Source organism: Coenobita brevimanus, chromosome 44 (genome assembly GCF_032717465.1).
Source record: "Coenobita brevimanus isolate Jiangsu-jjx chromosome 44, ASM3271746v2, whole genome shotgun sequence".
Classification (NCBI taxonomy): domain Eukaryota; kingdom Metazoa; phylum Arthropoda; class Malacostraca; order Decapoda; family Coenobitidae; genus Coenobita; species Coenobita brevimanus.
The window spans coordinates 42,567,887-42,593,514 of NC_136997.1; the positions used below are offsets into that span (position 1 = coordinate 42,567,887).

Genomic DNA, 25,628 nt, shown 5'->3' on the forward strand with positions numbered 1-25,628 from the left:
GTTCAAGTCTAACTGTTACAGACATTTTATGAACAGAGGACACCAGTAATCTGGTGAATGGATTTTTTTTTATTCGTTAGGTTTTCCTTCCTCGGTTCTGTTATTTAAAAAAAAAAAATGACCTAATATTGGACAACATGTTTGACCAAGGTGAGTCCTCCATAGTTAGTCCTGAGTCATTTGATATTCCACAAGGTGTTGACCTTGAGGCTTTGGCGTCAGAGGTACCTGGCCCCAATGATTTTCTGCTCATGATACTGGTGACAAAATGCAACTAGAGCTAGCCAGAATTAAGTTGAGAGATCTAGAAGTGCAAGCTAAAATGACAGAACTAGAATTGCAAACTAAAATTAGGGAACTGGAATCGCATGCTAAAATGAGAGAAGTAGAATTTCAAGCTCAAATGACACAATGGGAAATGGATCATGAAATCAGACTGAAGCACTGCGATAGTTCACCTCTAGCTAGTAGTTCATCTGCCAGGGAATCTTTTGATGTTGCAGGAACATAAAGCTAGTACCTCCTTTTAATGCGCAAGGTGTCACTAAGAATTTCCATGTGTTTGAAAAGGTGGCAGGTCGTCTTTCTTGGCCAAAAGAAACTTGGACAGTACTGTTGCAGATTGTTTTGAAAGGAAAGACCCAAGAGGATTATATTTCTTTATCAGTTGATCAAAGTGCTAACTAAGATTGTTTAAAAGATGCCATTCTCAAAGTATATGAACTCGTGCCAGAGGTATATAGACTTAAATTTAGATCTACCTTTAAACAGAAAGATCAGACTCATGTGGAATATGCTAGAGTACTCACAGACTTACTTGATCAATGGTTATATTCTAAGAAAGTTAACGATTCCTCTAAACTGAGAGAATTAATGATCTTGGAGAACTTCACTGGTAACATAGATAGGGATGTCGCTACATGCCTAGTAGAGAAAGACTTAGATACCCTAGCTGAGGCTGCTATTGTAGCAGATTATTACTGTATAGTATATTTCATAAGCATGAACTTAAGCCTCAGTCATTTGTTAAGGGTAGGAGAGTGAATCAGCCAGTTTTTGTGAACCCTTCTTCCGGCAAAGGTCAAGTGACAATACCAGTAACACTGCAACCCCAGAGTTAGTTCCACAAAAGTAAGTGAGGACAGTGTTGCCAGAGGGTTAAGAAAACGTGTCACATTTTGCCAGTACTGCCAGAAATCGGGGCATTGGAGGATTGATACTGGAAAAAAAATGAGGGAAAAGTTCCAATGTGAAACTTGTTACTTTGGTAAACTCTTGGGGATCTTTTGACACCAACAGAGAGCAGCCACCCACAGATGATAATAGTGGTAGTGAGACACCTCCCCCCAGCAGGCGCATATTGTTTATATGTACAGATGGGAGCAGTCATTGGTTGATAGACAGACTCCTGTAGAGCCATTATTAGACACTGGGAAGATTGTAACAGTACAACTGTCAGGATCAAGTGAGAGTGGTAATAAGACTCCATCAGAGTGTCCTCGCCCAAGCAGAACACAGAGTGACTCCTTCCCAGATAATTTATTTGTTGACTTCATATTTAAGGGGTTAGTTTCACCTGATGGAAAATGTGGTAAGGAAGTCACTGTTCTTAGAGACACAGGAGCTTCACAGTCATTAATGCTGAAGGGGATTGTTGATGTAGCTGACCCTAATGAATGTGTCTTGTTGAAGGGTATAGCTGAGTTTGTATTTGTTCCCCTAGTTGAGGTGAAGCTCCAAAGTTAGTTATTGGTTCAGTGCGTGTCGGTGTTGTTGACAAGCTCTCTGTACAAGGGGTCACTTTTCTATTGGGTAATGACTTGGCACGAGGACAAGAGAGTGCTGTTCCCTGCATGTCAAAAACTCCCATGAGTGAGGATAGGACTCAACAGCTATAAGTTGTATGTTAAATTGTGTCCTGCTTGTGCTGTAACTAGAGCTATGATGGCAGAGGCCAGCATGAAAATATTGACAGTAATGGCACCGGCAATGCTGACGATGATATTGGGTTTGGTGATACTTTTTTTGCCCAGTAAAATGACTCAGAGGTTGATAATTCTCCCTAGATTAATGTATGTGCAAGGTTAGCTGATATGCAAAGATCTGATCCGGAGATTGCCACCTTAAGTGACTCAGCAGTTAAAGGAGATGAATGTGAATCTGAATTGACATCGTACTATTATTTAAGGCCAAACAATGTGTTAATGCGAAGATGGAGACCTCCAATGTTGCTCATGATAACGAGTGGGAGACTGTACATCAGGTGGTGGTTCCAAGACCCCGTAGGCAAAAAATTATGTCCATTGCTCATGAGTCTCCTTTAGCGGTCAGTTAAGGGTGAGGAAGACTCTTTCCCGCATTTGGCAGCATTTTCACTTGCCTGGAATCCGTCGAGATATCTCCCGGTTTTGTAGGTCATGTCACACCTGTCAGCTAGTCGGTAAGAGCAATAAGCTCATCCCTGCGGCTCCTCTGATTCCTCTACCCGTGTTTGAGGCCCGATTCGCTAAAGTGCCTGTGGACATTGTTTGCCCTTTGCCTAAAATCTCCTCAGGCAACCAGTACATTCTCACAATGTTAGACATGACCACTAGATATCGTGAAGCCATTCCCTTGAGAAATATATCAGCTAAATTGGTTGTAAAAGAGTTGCTGACCTTCTTGACCCATTTTGGTCTCCCTAAGGAAGTTCCGTCAGATCAAGGCAGTAATTTTTATTCCAGACTATTCAGACAAACCCTTAAGGAGTTAGGAATCTCCCAGACCACTTTCTCAGCATACCGTCCTCAGAGTCAGGGTGCATTAGAGAGGTATCGCCAAACTTTGAAGAGTATGCTTAAAAAGTTGTGTTGATGAAAAGGAATGGGACAAGTGTTTGCCTGTCCTACTTTTTGCAACCACGGAGGCACCGAGCGAGTCGTTGGGCTACTCCCCATTCCAATTAATTTTTGGCCATGAAGTATGAGGTCCTGTTAAACTCCTCAAAGAACAATGGGTCAAGGATGATGACCAAATCAACTTGCTAGTGAAGAGGTTGTATGATCACTCTAAGAAGGTTAGGAACAGAGTGTTTCACCCAGGCAATCAAGTTCTTGTCTTGCCTCCAATTTATGGTCAGACTCTGTAGGGATGTTTAGCATACCTTATGTAGTAGAGAAGAGGGTAGGTGAAGAAAATTATGTCATCTTAACCCCAGACCGGAAGAAGGAACGAAGATTGTGCCAAGTTAATGTTAATGAAGTCCCACAGAAGAGAAGTGGACCCCCCTTGGTGCTGCATGCATGGTATCGGCTGCCGAGTTAGTGGAGGACAACGGCTGCTGCCCTTTAACTTTGGACCAGACGGCAAGTTGGAGAGAAAACCATGATGCATGGCGTACATGAACTGATAAACTCTCCCATTTGACTGCAGTGGTGTGCCAAACTTGTTGACCATCTCAGGAAGTTCCCTGATGTGTTCTGGGACACCAAAGGAAGGACAGAAGAGGCACAGCATGATATGGATGTTGGAGACGCCACTTCTGTAAAGCAGTCACCCTACTGGGCTAGTCCTCAAAGGCAGAGCATCATCCAAGAGGAACTGAACAACATGTTGCAGCGGGATTCATTGAGTCATGTCAAAGTGAGTGGTGCTCCTCGGTCATAGTGGTTCCAAAACCTGGTCGGTCACATATTTTTGTATCGATTATTATAAAGTCAGCTCTCTTACCAAGACTGACACCTACCCACTTCCTAGAGTAGATGATTGTGTGGATGCGATGGGCAGTGCAAAGTTTGAAACAAAATTAGATTTGATGAAGGGATATTGGCAAGTCCCATTCACAGAAAGGAACCAAGAAATTGACTGTTTTGTAGTTGGTGGCAATTACTTATAAATGTAAAGGCATGCCCTATGGTTTGAAGAATGCTCCTGCCACCTTCTAAAGGCTGTTGAATGATCTCAGCAAGGATGTAGAAGGTTGTATTACCTACATTGATGACGTAGTTATTTCTAGCAACACCTGGGAACAATACTTGAGCCAACTAGATGCCTTGCTGCAGAGACTGTCCTTTGCTAATTTAGTGCTTAATTTAACTAAATGTAAATTTAGTTAGGTATAATTATTCTCCTTACAAAGGAAAAGGGGGAAAAGAAGTGTGTGGTAATCATAGAGGCATTCTTCTTAGTATAACAGAAAAAGTATATGGTAGGATACTTAGTGACAGAGTTAGGGAAATTACAGAGGAATTAGTTGGAGAAGAATAGGGAGGTTTTAGGAAGGGAAGATGTGTAGACCAGATATTCATTCTTAGATCTTTAGTGGAATACTTTCTAGAGATGGAAAAGAAATTGTATGCGGCCGTCATGGATTTGGAGAAAGCATATGACAGGGTGGATAGAGAATCTATCTATATACCTAGGCTGCTTCCCCCAAGGAAAGGGAGGTAGCCGAGACAGGACGACACATTCCCCATTTACTTATCCATTCAAACACATTCATTCGCATCTTAGCCCCAAAGGGGAGAACGGACAGATCCTCACTGCATCACACCGCACAAGGGTCAACTGTGCAATGCAATCAGTGACATCCGCAGCAGGGCCCGACAGCAGAACTGGTTTACCCCTCCCACATCATAACAGACCCATCCCCTTACCCGCACCTCACCTGACTAGCTGATCAGACCAAATGCGGGAGAATATCCCCTCAGGGCTGCGTCATCACTTATTCATTCACAATTTCTCTCCATTTATTTGTGTCACGCACAGCCACTCTTCCTTGCTCAACAGACATCCCTCTCGCATCCAGCGCTCTCTTCACACTGTCCATCCATCCTATTCGTGGTCTTCCTTTCAGCCTTACACCTCTCACATCAGATCTAGTTATCTTTTTCACCAATCGCTCATTATCCATTCTCTCCATATGCCCAAACCATCACAACACCCTCTGCTCAACTCTACCAGCCATCTCCCGAACAACTCCAGTTCTCCTTCACACTTCATCATTTCGCACTCGATCCATACGCGTCACTCCACACATACCACTCAGACACCTCATCTTCATTACATTCAAACTTTTCCTCTCTGCTACACCCATATTCCATGTTTCAGCCCCATATAATGCAGTCGGTACCACAACATCCTCATACAGCCTTCTCTTTACGTCCATTCTAAGCGAACGACATTTAAACACTTTTTTCATTCCTCCCAGCACCTTTCCTACTTCATTTATTCTAAACTTCACTTCTGCATCTATTCTTCCATCCACAGCAACATGTGACCCTAGATATTTAAAACAATCTACCTCCTCAAGCAACTCACCATTCAAAACAATATTCATCCCCCTACCATCTATCAACCTCGTACACTTCATCACTTTACTCTTATTCTCATTTACTTTCAATTTCCTCCTTTCACACACCCTTCCAAACTCCTCTACCAAATGTCTCAATCTCTCCTCTGAATCAGTCACCAGTGCAGTATCATCTGCAAACAGCAGCTGCTTCAGATTTCACTCTCCACCATCAACATTCACCAGACTCAGACCTCCACCTAAAACTCTTGCATTTACCTCCCTTACAACACCATCCATGTAAATGTTAAACAACCAAGGCGACATCACACATCCCTGTCGCAGCCCCACTCTCACGGGAAACCAATCACTCACAGCATTTCCCACCCTTACACACGCTGTACTATTTACATAAAAACTTTTCACCCCTTTTAGTAACCTACCATCAAGTCCATACAATCTGAAAACAGTATACAAAGGCTCCCTATCAATTCTATCATACTCTTTCTTTAAATCCATAAATGCCCAAAACACATCCTTGCCTTTCGCTAAATACTTTTCACACACTCGTCTCACAGCAAACACCTGATCAACGCATCCCCTCCCTCTCCTAAAGCCACACTGCTCATCACCAATCACTCCCTCTGTACCCTCTCTAACTCTCATAATTAACACTCTACCATACACCTTACCTACAACACTCAATAGACTTATACTCCTAAAGCTAGTACATTTATACTTATCACCCTTGCCTTTATACAACAGGACCACACAAGCACTTGCCCAGTCAATTGGCACCATACCTTTCTCAAAGCACACATTCAACAATCTTACTAACCAGTCAACAATAGTCACTTCACCACCCTTCAGGCATTCCACAGCACACCCATCCATACCTGCAGCTTTCCCTGTTTTCATCTCCTTTACTGCCTTCTCCACTTCCTCCTTCGTGATCAAAGAATCATTTAACTCTCCCAATACATTTATTCCTTGCACCCTTCCATCCGCCACAATCTCAGCCACCCTTTCCTCCTCTACATTTAACAGTCTTTCAAAATACTCTGCCCATCTCTTCCTTACTGCATCCATTTCAATTAACATCCTTCCATCCTCTGATTTTACTCGTTCTTCCTTCCCAGACTCTCCCTTTCGCACCCGTTTCACCTCTTTCCAAAACATTTTCTTATTCTGTTGAAAATTCTCTGTAAGCCGCCTACCCCACCTTTCATCTGCTGCCACTTTAGCATCACGTACAGCTCTTCTCGCTCTATTCCTCTTATCCTTATACCTTTCATGTGACATCTCATCCTTCCTCTGCAGCCACACTTCATATGCACGTCTCTTCTCAGTGGAGTGGATAGAGAAGGATTGTGGAAAGTCTTAAAAATATATGGCAAATTGTTGAAGGCCGTGAAGAGTATGTATGAGGGTGCTAAGGCTGCAGTGCACGTGGATAGTGAACTGAGTGATTTTTTCTATTTGAAGGTTGGATTGAAACAAAGATGTATCATGTCTCCATGGTTGTTCAATCTGTATATTGATGGAGTTATAAAAGAGATTCAAGGTAGGGCAGTGGATGTTGGAGCGGCCCTAATGAGAGAGGGCAGTGTTTGGAAACTCCCTGTCCTGTTGTTTGCAGATGATACTGAGTTGTTAAGTGAAGACGAACGGTAGCTGCAAGGCTTGGTGAATGAGTTTGGGAGAGTGTCAGAAACGGAATCTAAAGGTGAATGTAGGGAAGAGTAAAGTTATGGTCTTCGAGAGAAATGAAGTCAGTGATTGTACAGTGAGGTTGGATGAGGAGGAAATGGAAAATGTGAGTGCATTTAAGTACTTGGGTAGTGTGATCAGTAAGGATGGAAGTTTAGAAGGTGAAGTGCTTGAAAGGGTGCAACAGGGAAGAAAAGTTGCTGGTTCCTTGAAAGCAGTGATAGGAAACAGGGAAGTGAGCATGCAAGTGAAAAAGCTACTATAATGACAGTATTGTGATACCAACTCTAACGTATGGAAGTGAAGCTTGGACCTTGTTGGTGGAACAGAAGTCAAGAGTGAGAGCAGTGGAAATGAGTTATTTGAGAGGAGCATGTGGAGTCACAAAGAGAGACAGACTGACAATGAAGACGTGAAGGAGTATTATGGTGTGGACGTAGATGTGATAGGAAGGGTTAAGAGAAACACACTGACGTGGTTTGGCCATGTGAAGAGGATGGAGAGCGAGAGACTGACGAGGAGAGTGTATGTAAGTGAGGTGGAGGGGGAGAGGGGGAGAGGAAGGCCAAGGATGAGATGGAGGGATGGAGTGGTATATGAGAGAGGGGTGAGTGAACTGGGAGAAGGGCAATGAAATGAAAGGGGACAGGGCGACATGGAGACGATTTGTTTGTGGCCACTCCATACGGGATTAAGGCGTCTGACAATAGATAGAAAGATAAATAGATAAATTTGTACAGTAACCGGAAATTTCCCCCTGGTAAATTCCGTTCCTCAGGAAGAGAGGTGTCAATGGCGTAGTTACTCCAGTAGCGAATGGATGAAATAGAAGATAAGATAATGTATGGATAATGTAGAGAGTTAAGTGAGCCGTCGAGAACGTTAAATCATTTCTATTAGCAATTTTTGCTGCCTTTAAGGGTAGAATTAGAGACCTCACTATCTTCCCTGTGTTTACTCAGCGGTCAGTTTTTCTGCTTCTGGGCAGATAACCCTCAATGTTTTTCCCAGAAGTACTCAAGGACCTTTTGTCCTTGACCATAAGTGGGTGTGACATATAGTGTTGGAGGGACAAAATGAGAGTATTTTCCCAATACAAGTCTAAAAACGTTTTCTTGGTGCCTCGCTATTGGCTGTGTGTGAGACGTACTAACTCGCTATTGTTAGCAGGTGCCTCCATTGTTTGTGTATGGCTGGAGATTACACTTAAGACAGCCTAGTGGCTAGGTAGCCGGGAGAGGCGGAGGAAGGCTAATTTATAAGCTCGAGGACCTTGTGAGAGAGTCACTTTTTTTGGTCACACTTTTTGTCACATTTTGTTACACATTTTGTTATACATTTTGTAACACTTTTCCACATATTTTCACACAGTAGTAAACACGTTACTCTGATTATAACTCACTCTGTTTCTGCACCATTTCCCATTTTTGGTTCACTTCTTAATTAACAGTAGTAAATGTGGAAAATATCTGGATTATATCTTTAATGAGCTCTCCTAGTTCCTCAAGCTCTGTGAGTACATAGCCTCCACTGATTGTAATCTGGTTAGGTATGAAATAACTTGTTTTACAGTTGTATACTGAGGGCTATTGGAATTCCCCTTTGTAAAACGAATCCTGGTTTCTTCTTTGGTGTGTGTATGTTACAGTGAATAGTTAAGTAAGTTAGTTTTCTTGTGAGCTTTACCTTACCCCTTTAGGTGATTAAATAAGGGTTAAGAGTGCACCGTAATATATACCCCCATATACATCTATATATCTATATCTAGCTATCTATCTTTCAGTTTATCTATCTATCTATCTAAATATATATCTATCTATGTATCTATATATATATCTATATTTTTATCTATATCTATATATATATATATATATATATATATATATATATATATATATATATATATATATGGTATTGGTGCTTCAGGTGGCCGCTGTGTTGCTGGGTCAAACCATGGATGACAGGAAGGTGCGTATGCAATGGACGCGGGTGTGGCTGATATCATGGTGGTTGGTGGTGGAGATCCTGGCTGTTGTCTACACAGGCAACTTGATGGCCGTCCTTACCATTCCTGCCTACCCCAACCGCATCCAGACATTACAAGAACTGGCCAAGTCCCATTATATGTGAGTCTCTCTCTCTCTCTCTCTCTCTCTCTCTCTCTCTCTCTTAGGGGAGGGGGGGTTGTGCCTTTATGTGAATTGACCCTCTGTCCTCCCAAGACAACAAGAAATATGACCTCAGGAAGAAAAATGAAACAAATAGTGCCACCACTTCCTTGTACCAAACCAAGGAAAAAAAAATAGCTTTATTAACCTGGTACAGTACTAACATACAAGTAACTTAACCATGCTAACAAAACGTAGATTGGGATAATTGTTATTGCCCTTGGTCGTCTCCTTCACTGGTTTCGGCATCCTGGTTTCATTACAAATGACGCTAAGTATATCCAAGTACTGTTCAGCTGTTGCCAGGAGTCGCGATCCAGCTTCTTCCAGTCAACCCATGTATATGGCAGCGTCACATGGACGAGCACAATAGTTTCCTACTATGCATTTCTGTTGAAAATATTGCCTGAGCTCAAGCCTTGTGCTAATGGATATAGTGGTACTAATGTATACTTTGAAGTTTTGACACTGATAACGTGAATATTTTACACATATTGTTTATTAAATGCATTGTTTCTCTTATATTACAAAGAAGGCAGACGACATAAAAGTGTATACTTGGTTCCATTTATCTGCTTCCTCTGGATTTGAGCCCGTGAACCCTTTCTTTTTGGTGGTGGTGGTGGGGGGCTGTGCCTCTCGACCCTTTCCTTGGCTGTGCCTATGAACATTAATAAACATGCAACCATGCATATGCTTTTACTCGTGCAGTAAAACAAGTCATCCTACTTTCGTTTATATAGTTACCAGTAATTTGGTAAGCAGTTTCCTGGAAGACAGGAAACCATTTACCACACACTGCAGAGCCACCCAGAGGCAACATCTCATGAAGTGAGTAGATGTTATGTTCTACCATTTACCACATATCATGTGAAGCTAATAACACAGGAAGCGACTATATAATTATTACTCTCTCTCTCTCTCTCTCTCTCTCTCTCTCTCTCTCTCTGGCTTACCAAACCTTTGCACTTCCAATTTTTTTTCTCGTTGGAAAAAAATGCAAGCAACACTGCTTACAAATTTAATGATACAAGGGGAAAAATGAAAGTAGTTCCAACATTATACAATCACCATTGGCAATAACTAGTCTCTAGAGGGGTGAGGTAAATGAGAAATATTACCTGAGGGGACAAGGCATTTACAAGATCCTATTAAATCTAATCTTCTCCACCCCCTTATCAAGAATATCCCTTCTCTTGCCTCCCACTGACACTAAAGAGAACTAAAATGTTGCCGGTACCCTGACAGATTGGCTCGAGGAAAAGAAACCAAATCTATTGCACTGTAGCACTGGTTGGACATGAGTGACTTAACTGTTATGCTGGAACGATGTAAAAGTTAGAACAGTGTTTGGGTATCTTCTCACCTGTTTCCGTTTTCACCGAATTTTAACAAACTTTAGTCCTATCCTAAGCTCTGCATGAACTGAATGTGACACTTACCTCCTTGACAAAAAGCAAAAAAGTACATTTCTTCCCAGCAGTCTAATATTCAGTAGCCCAAAATTTGCATTCAGCACCATCCATTCGGCTTCAGTGCAACATACTACAATAAATACGACCGTAATGTTAATAAAAATATACAATATATTATATATTTATAAGTCCTTCAAGTCACGCCGATTTTCACATGGCATCTCTGCTCCACCATGTGATACATATCCTCTCTCAGTATCTTCAGGTTTCACTAATTTCCGGTTTATCATAATAATAATAATAATAATAATAATAATAATAATATACTACTCCCACTACTACTACCGTACTATTACTACTACTACTACTACTACTATTATTACTACTACTACTACAACTACTACCACTACTACTAATGATAATTAATTATGAATCTTACCTCATGCAAGGGTACAGAAAACACAGATAAAAAGCATGGGATGATGAGAAGTTAATGAAATGCACACACATCCCTTATGATGGCATTCCTCGATTTGTCAGGCAAGCACCAAACCACGGAGAAGGCATACTATCCTCTAATGTTTTTTTTTTTTTTTTTTATGTATGTTCTTGCTTTTTTTTTTATTTTCATAATTAACCCTGAAATCTCGGATGCTGGCCATGACCATCATACAACTTGTGTCTTAAGTGGTCGGATGACGGCTACAGGTGCTTTGCATTTCCCCCCAGCATTTGAATATCTACTCGTTTTTAATAGTGCCCAATTAGGATGTAAGCTTCTGGGAAGCACATGGGCACTAGGGTGCTTTAATGGTGTAGGGGTGAATTTTCAAAATAAAAATTCAAGCAAGCAGAATCCCTTATTTTGTGAGGATCCATTGGAAAAGTACACTATTTAAATTTCATTCAAAATGCGTTACATATAAAAATTGCTCTTCACTGATAAGTGATTCCACAAAGCAGTGGAAATATTATAACATTTTTATGCAATGCAAATGTATTAATATATTGACGTGACCAGCAGTATTAGAGAACAATGAAATAGCAACACGATTCAGTATAACACCGTTCATTTAGACTTTAAACTGGCTTTAGAGGCTGTCGGAAATCCTTTTCGATGTTCCTTGACAATTTGAAGCATGAATTTGATATGTCCTTCGCTTCAAGTTCTGCCAGCCTTCGTGAAGGTTTGAATCAATGCTATCCCTCGTGCTGCAACATCGTTCACTACGTTCAAAGATTTCACCCCTGGCCTTTGCTGAACAAAAACCTGCGTTGTTTTCCCAGTTTAATGGGTCCTCTTGCAGGAACTCAACTGGAAGGTCAAGGAGAGTGAACAACTTGTACATACTGGAAGAGCAGAAGGCTGCCAGTAACTTTCCTTGGTGATCTGGTACCGAAAGTCGTCGGGGAGGATCTATTGTCTTGTCAGCAGAGTTCATATTCTCCACCATTTTTCGTTTTTCATCATCCTCAGCTGCAGGATCAAATAGTAACAGGCCCACGTTCACCTCACTGAGGTACCAGAGGTCCCTACAAAACCTCTTGCACCCAGCAATGTTAGTTTCTTGAAGCTCTTGGAGGAGGGAAAGGTCGCATCGTGGAGCACTTGCTGCTTCACATGCTGACAACCACAGAAGGACGTAATAGTGGGCAACGAATAGGTAGAAGTCCAGCAAGCCAGAAATCAGGCGATCAGACTAGTTTTCAGTGGTGGGCAGCACAAACGAAGAAGGACATTGTGCAAGCCCAATGCACAATCCACAGTTCACTACCTTGCGCAAGTGCAAGTTTGCAATATGACAATTATTTAGCTTGTGCAATGTCGCAAAGCTCAAGCACAAACCATTTGCATATATTTGTGGGAATTACTGTAAAATGTTGAGATATTTAAATAAGATAACATACTTTTATTTATTATTATTATTTTCTGTTATTTGTAATTTGCACAAGTGCACAATCTAATTTTTAACTTGCACAATGTCGCTAAGTGTTAGTGCATACCATTTGTATATATGTGTGGGAATTACTATAAAATTATTTTAAAATGTTGCCCTATCCCCCGCCATTTCTCTGTCCTGCTCCCGGCTCACACCCACCTCTCTCATATACTTCTCCACTCCATCCCTCCATCTCATCCTTGGCCTCCCCCTCTCTCTCCCCCCCTCCATCTCACTCACATACACTCTCCTCGTCAGTCTCACTCTCCATCCTCTCCATATGACCAAACCACCTCAGTGTGTTTCTCGAATGTTTCCTATCACATCCACATCCACACCATAACGATCTTTCATTTCCTTATTTGTCAGTCTGTCTTTCCATGTAACTCCACATGCTCCTCTCAAATAACTCATTTTTCTCACTATTAACTTCTGTCCCTCCAGCTAGATCAAAGCTTCACTTCCATACATTAGAGTTGGTATCACAATACTGTCATGTAGTAACTTTCACTCGTGGAAGTTCAAACAGAGGAGTGAGCGGGCTGCGAAGCGGAGGGACAGGGAAACAAAGGCTGTGATGTTTTTTTTTTTTTTTAATAAATAACAGAACGGAGGAAGGAAAAACAAATCAGTTAAAAAAAAAAAAAAATCCACACACTAGTTTACTGGCGTCCTCCGTTCATAAAATATCTGTAACAGTTAGACTTGAACAGCTGTGGGTTGAAATTTGGAGGGAAACAACTCTGGGGAAGCGAATTCCAGAGAGATGCAGTTCGGGGAAAGAAAGAATTCTGATAGGCAGAAGTTCTGCAATATGACTGAGTGACATACCAGTCATGAGCGCTACCAGTTGTCCGTATAGCACGAGGGAAGGCATGGAGAGGTGGCATCATGGACGCAACTTCGTCTGAGCATTTGCCAAAAAAATATCTGTAAATTAATGCAAGGAAGGCATCATTCCTTCTTACATGCAGGGGAAGTAGTTTATATGTAATGACAGGGTTGTTAATGATTCTAACAGCTTTGTTCTGAATTTTGTCTAGTTGTCTTAATGCAACCTCTCCACAACCATTCCACAAGGGTGAGCAATATTCCAGCTGAAAGCGCACATGACTCTTATAAATTATAGCTAACTGCTCATTGGTGAAGAAGTTACGGACTCTGTACAATAATCCAAGTTTCTTTTAGGCGGTTTTAGCGAGTGATCTGACATGAGAGGTCCAGCTGAGGGCACTGTTGAGTGAGACGCCAAGAATTTCAATACTTTTGGAGATGGGAATATTAGTAGCACTGAAGGTAATGTACGAATCTGGCAACATCTGTCTATTAGTAAACTGTATATATTTGGTTTTACTAGCATTAAAAGAGACAAGGTTGTTTTGTCTCCATTCACTGATCGTAGATAGATCTTGATTTATGGAGATGGCTGTACTGAGTTGAGAGGTAGAGATATTAGACTTTGTAAATGGGTGTCTGAGTGTGACTGAACTATGTAGTGTTGAGTCATCTGTATATGAGTGAATGGGATTGTGGGTGACAGATAAGAGATCATTAATATGAACCAGAAATAGGGTTGGCCCCAGAACTGGTCCTTGTGGCACGCCGGAGTTAACTGAGTGGAAATTGGAATATACATCATCTACTTTTACTCTTATTTTCCTGTCACTAAGATATGAAGAAATCAAAGAAACAAAAGACGTTAGTCCATAGCAAGGGAGTTTGGACAGCAGGGAACGGTGCCATACTCTGTCAAAAGCTTTAGAGATATCAAGAGCTACTGCATGAGTTTCTCCAAAAAGATTAATTGATTGATGGATGGTATGAGTTAAGAGATTGAGTATGTCAATGGTGGATCTTTCGTGGCGAAAACCATATTGTCTATCACTAATTAAGTTGTTGGATTCAAGATGTTTAACAATGTGCTTAATAATTAAAGTTTCAAATACCTTACCAAGAGAAGATGTGACAGGTATTGGTCTGTAATCGAAGGGGTCAGACGAACTTCCTTTCTTCGGAATTGGGTGGATATTGGCTTCTTTCCATGAATTTGGGAATAAAGAAGTACGTATGCATTGTCTGCATAATTTAGCTAGAACAGACGCAAGTTCAGGGGAACACTTTTTCAAAACAATTGGAGGAATTCCATCTGGGTCTGGAGCTTTGTTGGTAGGTAAATTGTCTAGGATGGATTTTACGTATCTTGTCTGTATTTTAAGTGGGTCAATTTCGGGAGAATCAAGTTCCAGTACTGGGACATTCTGGCTGATATCGTCTATGGTAGAGTTCTGGCAAAGGTACTGGCAAAGATATCTGCTTTCCCACGCAGGTGTTTTGTAATGTTGCCATCTGAAGATTTTAGTGGGGGAATGGAAGATGACTTGTTAAAGTTATTATTGAAAGAATTAAGAGTTGACCAGAATATTCTATTGTCATTGGGATTGTTAAGCAGTTTTGAAGCTTGCTTTTGAGGAAAGTTTGATTTAGATAGATTTAATACAGCTTTTGCATGATTTCTAGCAATTTTAAATTGGGAGAGTGATTCAGATGTTTTTGATTTTAAAGTAAGAGTTACATGCTAATGACTTTTGGGCCGTTCCTCTGGCACAGTTGCCATCAAACCATTTTGAGGAGTTCGATCTTTTAGTGAACTGTTGACTTGGTATGATTAATCCATATCAGCTAGTATTAAGTCACAAATGTGGGACTGGGTAGAATTGGGATCACTAGAGAAGAAAGACTGCCATGGAATATCAGAAAGATAATTTCTCAATCCATCCCAGTCTGCCCTATCAAAGTGTCATCGGGTCACCCTGACAGGTTCAGAACGGGGAGGTGTGGGAGGGTTAACTAATGAGGCTTTGATGAGATTGTGGTCGGGGATCCAAGTGGTGACAGTACCTCTATCCTGTTTTGATCTGGATTATTTGTCAAGAATAAATCCAAGAGATGGGCATTATGTTCAGGATTATCAGGTACTCTGGTTGGTTGCTTTACCGACTGGGTGAGAATAAATGATTCCGCAAACAGCTCGCACTCTAGACCAGCGTCATCAGTCTGGGCAGAATGCAATAACCATTCAACATTATGTTGCCAGATTTACTTTTATCTGCATTTTTGCAAGACGTTTTATTTAATAATTTAGTGTAGATATGCAACGGCATATGTAATTCCTTATAAAAATGATTAAAACATATTATTTAAATCAAATATCCACAGCCTAATAATTTATTAGGCTGTGGATATTTGATTTCAATAATATTTTCTATTGATTTTTGTAAGGAATTGCATATGCTACTGTTAATAAATTATGTATTAATTTATTATTATTTACTACTACTAATAATTTAAACAATATTAACACTTAAACCGCGGGCTTGTTTTGCTTTGACTTGCGGCTCCCGCGGGCATATTCGCGCTCCGACAGACTCTCTAAAAATATTTGCCAAAAATCAATTATTAGTCCTAGAATATTAAAATCACATATTTTTATGGCACATACCTTCAGCTTTCTCCTTGGGTGTTTGTTGAGCCTTCGTTGAGTACCGTAGGACTTGTGGAGATCTCTGAAGTTGGGTAACGAAGTCTCCACTTTACACTCCCCGACAACTCGTAATATGATTACCACAGCCTGATATTATCACTAGAAACACTAATCTATGATTCCCAAATAGTTTGGAATCCATACTCCCCCAAAAAAACACTGAAAGCAATGAAAATTACGAGGACGTATGACCATCCCACTTCCGATCGTTCGCCGCTAGTGTTGTCTATTATTCATAAAAAACACTGCCAGTTTATATTTCTGTTACTATATATCACTTATATATATCTACAGTCTTTATCCATAAGTGTCCTTCAGTAATAGTAGTTTATTGTCACTGTAGGGATTCAATTTCTTTCAGTAAAATACGTAGCATTCACTTTCTCGTCCTATATACTAGCACTGAGAGTGAATGTCACTTTCACCTTCGCTCTCATAACTCATAGTATTCATACATGCTAGAGTGAAACTTTCACTTTCATTACTCCTAGTATATATACTCGTATTCTTATAATACTACTCATTTACATTTCTATTTATGTTCTCTACTTTATTTAGATTATTTACATTTCTATTTTATTTACACTGTATCACTGTCACTTGAAGTAACTTATAAAACTATTTTCCACTGTTCACTTATATTTACATTCATTGCTTTCTTGCTGTTTACACATTAATTACGATTTATTTACAATTCCACTTGCACTGTTTTACTCAATAAAAAGATCATAGTCTCTCTCTATCAGTTGTCAGCCCTTTACCTCTTTCCACACGAGGTTTAGTAGGGGGTAAATGTCACAGGGCCCTTTGCATGGGGTTATAAACGGGGGAAGTTAGCAGGAGCAAATCAGACATACTCCCACTTTCAAAGACGACAGTGAACTGATAGTGGTGGCCTCCTGCCGCCTGGCTAGGGTGAGTGCAATACTACCAACTTCAGCCCTATGAGACCTGCTAATATATAGCAATGAAATGATCGGCAGGAAACCAAGACAATACATAATAAATTTGGTAGTTCCAGGTGAATGTAAATATCACTTAGGCTTCTCCCTTCCCTCCTTATATGTATATTTATTACGAAAATAGATTATACGGCATATTTCAAGGGGAAATAAACAGCGAAAGTTAGCGAACGAGTGCACGTGAGGTGTTGTCAGGTGATAATTAGCCAATTCCAGGTGTATGGCACTATCACTTACCTTATTTCTTTTTTGTATATATTATTTGGTATAAGAATAGGGCATAGGGCTTATTTCAATGGATGAAATCATTGGAAAATTCCAGGGAAGATTTACTTAGCGTAGAATACAGTGTGGTGGCCTGCAATAATTAGGTAGTTCCAGATGAATGTAAATATCACTTAGGCTTCTCCCTTCCTTTCTTATATATCTTTTTATTACGAAAATAGATTATACGGCATATTTCAAGGGGAAATAAACAGCGAAAATTAGCGAATGAGTGCACGTGAGGTGTTGTCAGGTGATAATTAGCCAATTCTAGGTGTATGGCACTCTCACTTACCTTATTTCTTTCTTGTATATATTATTTGGTATAAGAATAGGGCATAGGGTTTGTTTCAATGGATGAAATCAGTGAAAAATTCCAGGGAAGATTTACTTACCATAGCACGGCCGGGCAGGCGAGCGGATAGGGTAATGGAGGGGTGGTAGGGAGGGGAGTCAAGAACGGGGAGTAATGGCTAAATTGTCAACAATGGATGGGAGTACAGTTGAGATTAGGAGTGCTGACTAGTGTTGGACATTGGCAGTACTGATAGATGATACAAGCCCCCACTTCAAAGCCCGGGCGAATTCAAAATAACACAGAATCACAAAAGTGTCGCCCCGCAGTATGATCCCTTGCTCCCAACCATCACGAAAGTGACGCCTCGCGGTTAAGGGGTTAAACTACATTATCTATGTTGAAGCATTTTAAGAAATGCTACTACCCTCCGTCCCTCCAGCCTCCCCGCAGCAGAACCCTTGCAACTTGCCTGAGCCTCCCCCATCCCTTCTCCAGACATACGGGAAGTTCCCAAGACCATGTGTCCTTTGGAATGCGCAATGTGCAAACCACAGGACAGGTGCACAAGGAAGGTGCAAAAGCACAATATTGCACATGGTCTCATGCAGTGCACAATGCACAAACAATATTCACTGGAGTGCAGGTGTTTGTGCACCTGCCCAGCACTGCTAGCTTTGTTCACTAGAAGTTGAAGGACATTGGTTCATGTATGTCGTGCATGCTTCACTTTCTGCTTTAATTCTTGTGCAGTTCCTTTGTAGGCCTTGTCGACTTTCTTGGCTGTCTTCTTGTTGACATTGCCAGTTTTGCTTCTCGACCCTCCTCCCTCTGAGCATGCAGGAAGTCCTTCTTTTCCGAAACTTTTATCATAGTTGTGGCATCTTGATGAGCGATGTCAAAAAGGTTGCTCAGGCTAGACTTGAATACTGCCTGGCATTCCAAATTCATCTCCTTTTTATTTGAAATGCTGTTCTTCAGACACTGCCATTAGTTGTGCATTTTCTTGAAATGCATTTTAACGTTATGAAGATCTTTTGTTGGTAGACCTTCCTTCACCCAGATTTCAATGATGGCTTCAGATGTCACAGGCACACTCTCAACCTGGGATTTTTTCTCTTCGTTCTACAGATGGAAGAAATACTTCAAAACATCACTCCTCGAAGGTAATTTTTGTTCTGGGTAATTGACACTTGATGGCCCTAAAAATCATACTGATTTCACTCATCCTGTACTAGATGCCATCACTAGTATTTATCACTTGAGAACAAGAAATCATGGGCCGGTGGATTTTTTTTTTATTTTTTATACAAGGAAGAAGGAACCAAAGGCCATGAGCCTGAAATAACAGTTTCCCCCAAGAGAAAAACAAAATAAAAGAGAGAGCCAAATTCAAGATCCGATCATTTCCAGATGCCTGGACACACTGCGTTTGAAAGACTGGGGGTCATAGGCAACAGGAAATACAGACAGAGGGAGACAGTTCCAGAGTTGACCTGTTGCATAAATGAAGGACTGGGAGTAAAGGTTAACTCTTGTATTAGAAAGTTGGACAGAAAAGGGATAAGAGTTTGCTGCTAGATGGGTGCTACTCACCCGTCGCAGAGGTGAAGAAATGCATGCAGACAGTTCAGAGAAGCAGTGACCATTAAAGAAGCGATAGCAAAGAGATAAAGATGGAACAGTGCAGCGAAGAGACAGAGGTTGATGGGAGTCAGTAAGAGGAGGAGAGTTAATGAGATGAAAAGCCTTTGACTCCACCCAATTGAGAAGAGCTGTATGTGGGGAGCCTCCCCACACATGAGAGTTGTACTCCACACAGGGGCGGATAAAACCCCTGTATAGAGTCAACAATTGTGCAGGGGTAAAGAAAGAGCGGAGTCAGCTTAGCACACCTAATCTCTTGGAAGCAGATTTTACAAGAGATGTAATATGATCTTTCCAAGATAAGTCCTGTGTAAATGAAACCCCAAGCATGTTCAAGGATGATGCAGGATTAAGCTGAATATTATTAAACATTAGTGGGCATAACTGTGGAAGATTTTGTCGGGTTGATAGGTGTAAGAACTGAGTCTTAAATGCATTAAAAACAACCAGATTATTTTCATCCCAGTCAGAGATATGAGCCAAGTCAGTCACAAGGTGTGCCATAGCCTCATCCCTTGTTTGCTGAAGTAACTGCTGAGATGGGCTTTGCGGGAACCGAATGGCAAGGTGACGGGTGGAGTCATCAGTGTATGAGTGGATAGAGTTAGATGTACAGCTTAGAAGGTCATTGATGAATAAAAGGAAGAGAGTTCGTGATAGGACAGAGCCCTGAGGAACACCACTGTTGATAGATCTAGGAGAAGAAAGATGGTCGTCTCCAACACCGGCTATAGAACGACCAGAAAGGAAGCTAGTGATGAAGGCACAGATAGAAGGATAGAAACAGTAAGAGGGCAGTTTGGAAATTAAAGATTTATGCCAGACTCGATCGAAAGCCTTTGAGATGTCAAGTGCAAAGGCAAACCTTTCGCCAAAGTCCCGAAAGGGGGATGACCAGGAGTCTGAAAGGTAGGTGAGAAGATCTCCATTGGAGCGTCCCTGACGGGACCCGTACTGACGATCAGAAAGAAGGTTGTGATAGAAAAGTTGCCTTAAAATTTTTCAATTGAGAATTGACTCGGAAACTTTTGAAATACAGGACGTTAAAGCAATTGGACGATAGTTAGAGGGTTGGGAATGGTCACCCTTCTTTGGAACGGGCTGAATGAGAGCAAACTTCCAGCAAGAAGGAAAGGTACAAGTTGACAGACAAAGGCGAAAGAGTTTGCCTAGGCAGGGTGTAAGCACAGAAGTACAGCTCTTGAGAACAACAGGAGGGACTCCATCAGACCCATATGCCTTGTTATTATTGAGGCCTGTGATGGCAGAAAATACATCAGCTGAAGAAATTTTAATGTCAGCCATGAGGAAGTCAGAGGGGGGAACTGATGGAGGAACAGCACCGGAATCGTCTAAGGTGGAATTGGAGGAGAAAGTCTGTGTGAAGAGATCTGCTTTATCAGTAGAAAAAATAGCTACAGAACCATCAGAGTAGAAAAGAGGAGGGAAGGATGATGAGGTAAAGTTGTTAGAAAGGTTTTTGGCAAGGTCCCAGAAGGAGTGGGAGGAATTCGAGTTGGGAAGCTGAGAGCATTTAATACGGACTAAATTATTTTTAGCCGAGCGAAGAACAGACTTAGCACGTAAAGATGATGTGATTCAGGGGTAGGTTGGCTCCAGTATCTTTTGTAGGCCCTCTCCTTGTTGCCAACAGCATTGGAACAAGCGTGATTAAACGAAGGCTTTCTTGCATTAAACAAAGGATATGAGAAAGGAAAATATGCTTCCATGCCCGAGAGAATAACTTCCGTAATATGCAAGGCACACTCAGAAGGCTCCCAGCCATGGAAGCAATGATCATTCCAGGTAAAATCAAAGAAGTACTGCCTGAGGGCCTCCCAATCCGCAACTCCAAAGTACCACAAACGACGTTTCTTTGGAGGGTCCACAGGCCGTACAGGAGTGATAGGACAGGTTAAGGTGATAAGGTTGTGATCGAAGGAGCCCAATGGAATGAAAAGATTAACAGAGTAAGCAGAAGGATTACTTGTAAGGAAGAGGTCAAGTATGTTGGAGCTCTCTCCAAGACGGTCAGGGATATGAGTAGGGTGCTGTACAAGCTGCTCTAGGTCATTAAGGATAGAAAAGATGTAGGCTTGTTGGTGGATCAGTGAAAGTAGAGGAGAGCTAAAGATGATGGTGAACACTTTAATCTCCTAAAATGGAGATTTCAGAGAATGGAGAATTGGATAGAATGTGTTCCATCGTAGAAGTAATATAGTCGAAGAATTTTTGATAGTCAGTAGAATTAGGGGATAAGTAAACAGCACAGATATATTTAGTCAGAGAATTACAGGAAAGCCGAAGCCAGAGTGTAGAGAATTCAGAAGAATCGAATTCAGGATCATGATGGCAAGATAAGTTGTTGCATATACTGTATATACACAACATCCACCTTTGGCTTTGAAATGAGTATAGAGAAACTAGGAGGATACAGAAAAGAGTTTGCTGTCAGTTGCCTCAGACAGCTGAGTCTCAGTTTGAAGGAGAAGGTGAGATTTAGAGGAGGAATGGTGGTGCTCAGCAGAGCGAGAGATAGAGGAAAGGCTGTGAATGTTGCATAAATGAAAAAGTGAGTCAGACAGTGGTTCCAGGCAGCTCAAGTCGTCACTGGGAATGGGACGGAAGGTGGGAGTATTTATGGTCCTCCCCCTGGGGACTCCAAGGCTGAGTATTGAGAGCCATGATTTTTTTTTTTTTTTTTTTTTGGAAAAGGAAGAGTAGTGTGTACTGTGCATGTAGTTCGGTGAAGATAGAGATTTTTGTATTGGAGAGCATGCTGGCCTACTCTCTGTGTAACTGAGACACTGAAAAAGTTCAGTAAAGGGGGATGGTCAGGAACTAGTCCTGAAGGCTGATGAAACGGAAGCTCCAGCTCTCCCTGTCATCAGCTTTCCATCCACCTCGGGAGTACTGCCCTGCTCGACTGGTGCTACAGTCTTCTCCTTCAATCCACAAATACCGGATTAAAAACAACAAGTGACAGTAACCTAGCAACAACGACAAGGAACTCTTAGGAAAAAAGTGTTCCAAGCTGTCGTGCTGAGAAGTACTCCATCTATCTTTTTTAATGATGAGGACATCTGATTACAAAAATAATTTAAAATTTTTTGTTGTTAAATGTATTATTTGTAAATATAAGCATATTGTATAATCATAAAATTGTAACCTGAGTAGTATTTTCACTCAATAAATTTTGCTCACTGCTCCTATGTGCAAAGCTAATATGAGCAAAAAGTGAAAACTTTGTGGTCATTGCACATCCTATATATGTTTGATGATGTGAAAAAAGAAAAAAAGAAATGTGATTAATATTCCCCAGGAACCTTATCATATGTTGGGTTCTGATAACCTTATTTTTCATATCCAGTTTTTACAAACACCCTAATGAGCACCCAGACCAGTTTTCTGCCTGCCACAATAGTGCAAACAAGGATAAGTTCTGAATCCGTGTCATCCGATTTCTCTTTGCCGGGAGTGGCTGCCTGCCTCCAACCACTTCCACCCTAGCCAAACCTTCCACTCTTTCAGGAAAGGGGTTAAGTTGCAATGTGGCTCATAGGCTGTTAGGAATGACAGTGCCGTTATTGTCAAGTGGCGAGACGACACCTGAGAGTGGAGTTAACATGTGGAGAGCGATGTGTTTTGGCCCCCCTCCCATAGCTGCATGCCGCCACTTGAGAGTGACTCTGATGATTACCTTGTGGTAGGCCATAACCTGCCAGTGTTTGCTGACGACCGCTACCTTTCTGATGCCTCAGAAGACTCCTCGGAGGAGTCATATTCTGATTCTGAGGTTCAGGCAGCCGAAAGTCATGTGCACAATAAATACAGCAATATGGCTGCCCAGCCACTTACGCGATGTCAGTGCAGATACTCCGTGCCTCCACCACCCACACTAAGGCGAGATATTAGGCACTTGTGTGTGGGAAAGAGTAAATAGTGCATAAAATGATGTTACTAATAAGAATTTACAACATAAGGGAAAGTACCGGTATAAAAAGTTCTTAGGCTACAATGTAACTGATGTCACAGTACAAGTGCAAAAAATTGTTTTGGCAAAATAGTGGAATATGCAAGCAAATTGGTTTGGTTGTGACAGCAAGTTACAGAATATTTTGTGCAGTTACTGTAGTGCAGTAATAATTTAGCTAAGCAAGTGACTGTATCAAATAAGAACTAGAATGAAAGAAGAAGTACTGTACAGGATTAAGGAAAAGATCCAATGTTACAGTGAAAGAGAACTCCCAACAGAATTGCTGGTAAGTGCTGTGGTAATATATATTGCAATATACATGCAAACTGTTTTTGTTGTGATAGTATACTAGTAATTATTTTGTGCTAAGTAACTGATTTTACTGCATAATTTAAAAGATAAGGAAAAGTATTAGTTTCAGGTAACAATTTCTGGATGCAGTGAAAGTGACTGTAGATACCAAGTGTTCGTGTACATGCAAATTGGCTTTGTTGTGACAGTAAACCAGTATTTAATTTTTGCGGTTCCTCGAATGCAGTAAGAATTATCCAAGGAAGTTCTTTAGAAAACAAGAAAAGTATGGGTGCAAAAAAGAAAATGACGTCAGGGATAACTCAAGTGATCTAACACGAAGTTGAGCGATAGAATAGTTATCTGTAGAGAAGGAAAAAAAAAGAGAAAAGATTAGTAAAAGAGAGTAAGAATTGAATGGATGAGGAGTTTGGAAGGAAATTGAGTGTAAAGTGAAAGGAATGTAAGACTATGTTCTTGAAGGAGTAAGGGAGTGAAAGAAAAAAAAATGTCGGATTGCTAGTGTCGCGAGGGGATGTGAATTTAGGAATTAAAAATGCCTGATATTACTTGAAAGTAGAGACAAGGAATTGACTTGTGAAAATCAAGTAGTAAGTTTTACTTTATGCAGCCTTACTTCGCCGATTCTCTAAGGACGAGTATTTATAAAGTTTCTCAACAGTACACAGCAGAGACTAATCGGTCATGAATGCTCATTTTTAGTACTGTTAGCCTCTTGAGAAGGTGACTCCACCCTTGACAATCAATAACCAATACTAATAATAATGGACAGGTTCTTGCCGGTGCTTAACTCCTGGCTGGCACAACGGATTTAAATTAAATATGGAAGAACGGGCTTAAATAACGGTTGTGAATAATGTAAAGAGTTTGTGCAAACCAGAAGTGGCAACTAAAGTAAGCTTTATGTGGAGAAATAAAACACGATTCTAATTACATTAAGTTCAAAGAAAAGAACTGTAAATTTATTGATTACAATAAATTAAATTTACGTTTTATGAGTCTCAAAATGAATTCAAAAGGGGAATTCACGGTCACTAACGGACTCATGAATTCAAACAACAAAGGAAATACACTCACTCGCTCATTCAAAAGCTAATCAGACTTAAGCCTAGAAAAACGAATGGAAATACTGGTCAGTGGAGGGAATGGAGCTGAAGCTATGAAAGACTGCATGATGAACACCAAGTGCTGCAATTCTCTGCAAGCCCACTTCGCCGATCACTGTCTAGGTGGAGATCAAGGAATTCGCTGTACAACAGAGATGCTGCTCTTTTCGCTGGGCACAAATGATCCTACTCTCGAGGCGATCCAAAGCAGACTGAGTTCAGACTGGGAAAGGGGTGAGAGATGACCATGTTCACAGGAAGTAGGCGTGGCCTAACTTCAACGGTCAGTGGAGAGAGGGCGAAAGATATACACACGCAATAAAATCACTCAGTGAAAGCACTAATGTCGAGCATAAGAATGGTCACTTATGAAACAGTGACAAATGTTCTGAAAACCATCCCGATAGAAGTGCATACGAGGACTGTTGAAAAGAGTGATGCCCAGTGGGAATTCCACTAGAGTTCATGGTTTTCTCACCAAAATACATTGTCACGAATTTGTATAAATACACAATCGCGCAAATTCGTAACATTACGCCCCATCAAAATCAAATTTTTCTTCAGAAAAATTTTAATATACAGTATATATATATATATATATATATATATATATATATATATATATATATTTCCTAACTTAGTCAGACAAGATTCACACTGTGGTGTGTGTACTATCCTGCTACAGGAAAATATCACTGTTGCCTATGAGCGTACAAATTTCGTATTTACGTTAATAGAAGCAAACTTGAGGAAAAAACTTCATGTCGACGGTGAAGAATCCTGTACTCAGGTCAAACTGAGCGAAAAATTTGCTACATTTACATTAACAACTAATTGTTATGTAGCGTGGTGTGTGTAATACACAGTGTAGTTGTGACAGTTGTAGTGTAACTGTACCTATATGTAGAATGGTATGATACTAATTAATAGTAAATGGAGATGACGAGGCACAAGAGAATTGGCGGCAGCATGCGGCAGAGACAATCAGCTGATCTACATGACAAAACTGCTACACCCGCCAGC

General features: G+C 40.9%; 1 protein-coding gene across 1 annotated transcript in view; it reads left to right on the forward strand.

The window, feature by feature from the left end:
• The window catches only part of LOC145398068 (glutamate receptor ionotropic, delta-2-like), a 145,239-nt gene that overhangs the window by 52,643 nt on the left and 66,968 nt on the right, over positions 1 to 25,628 (forward strand). Inside the window, exon 3 of the mRNA XM_080271025.1 lies at positions 8,906 to 9,105. Within this exon, the coding sequence (XP_080127151.1) occupies positions 8,906 to 9,105 (200 nt within the window). The remainder of the gene's footprint in view (positions 1 to 8,905; positions 9,106 to 25,628) is intronic.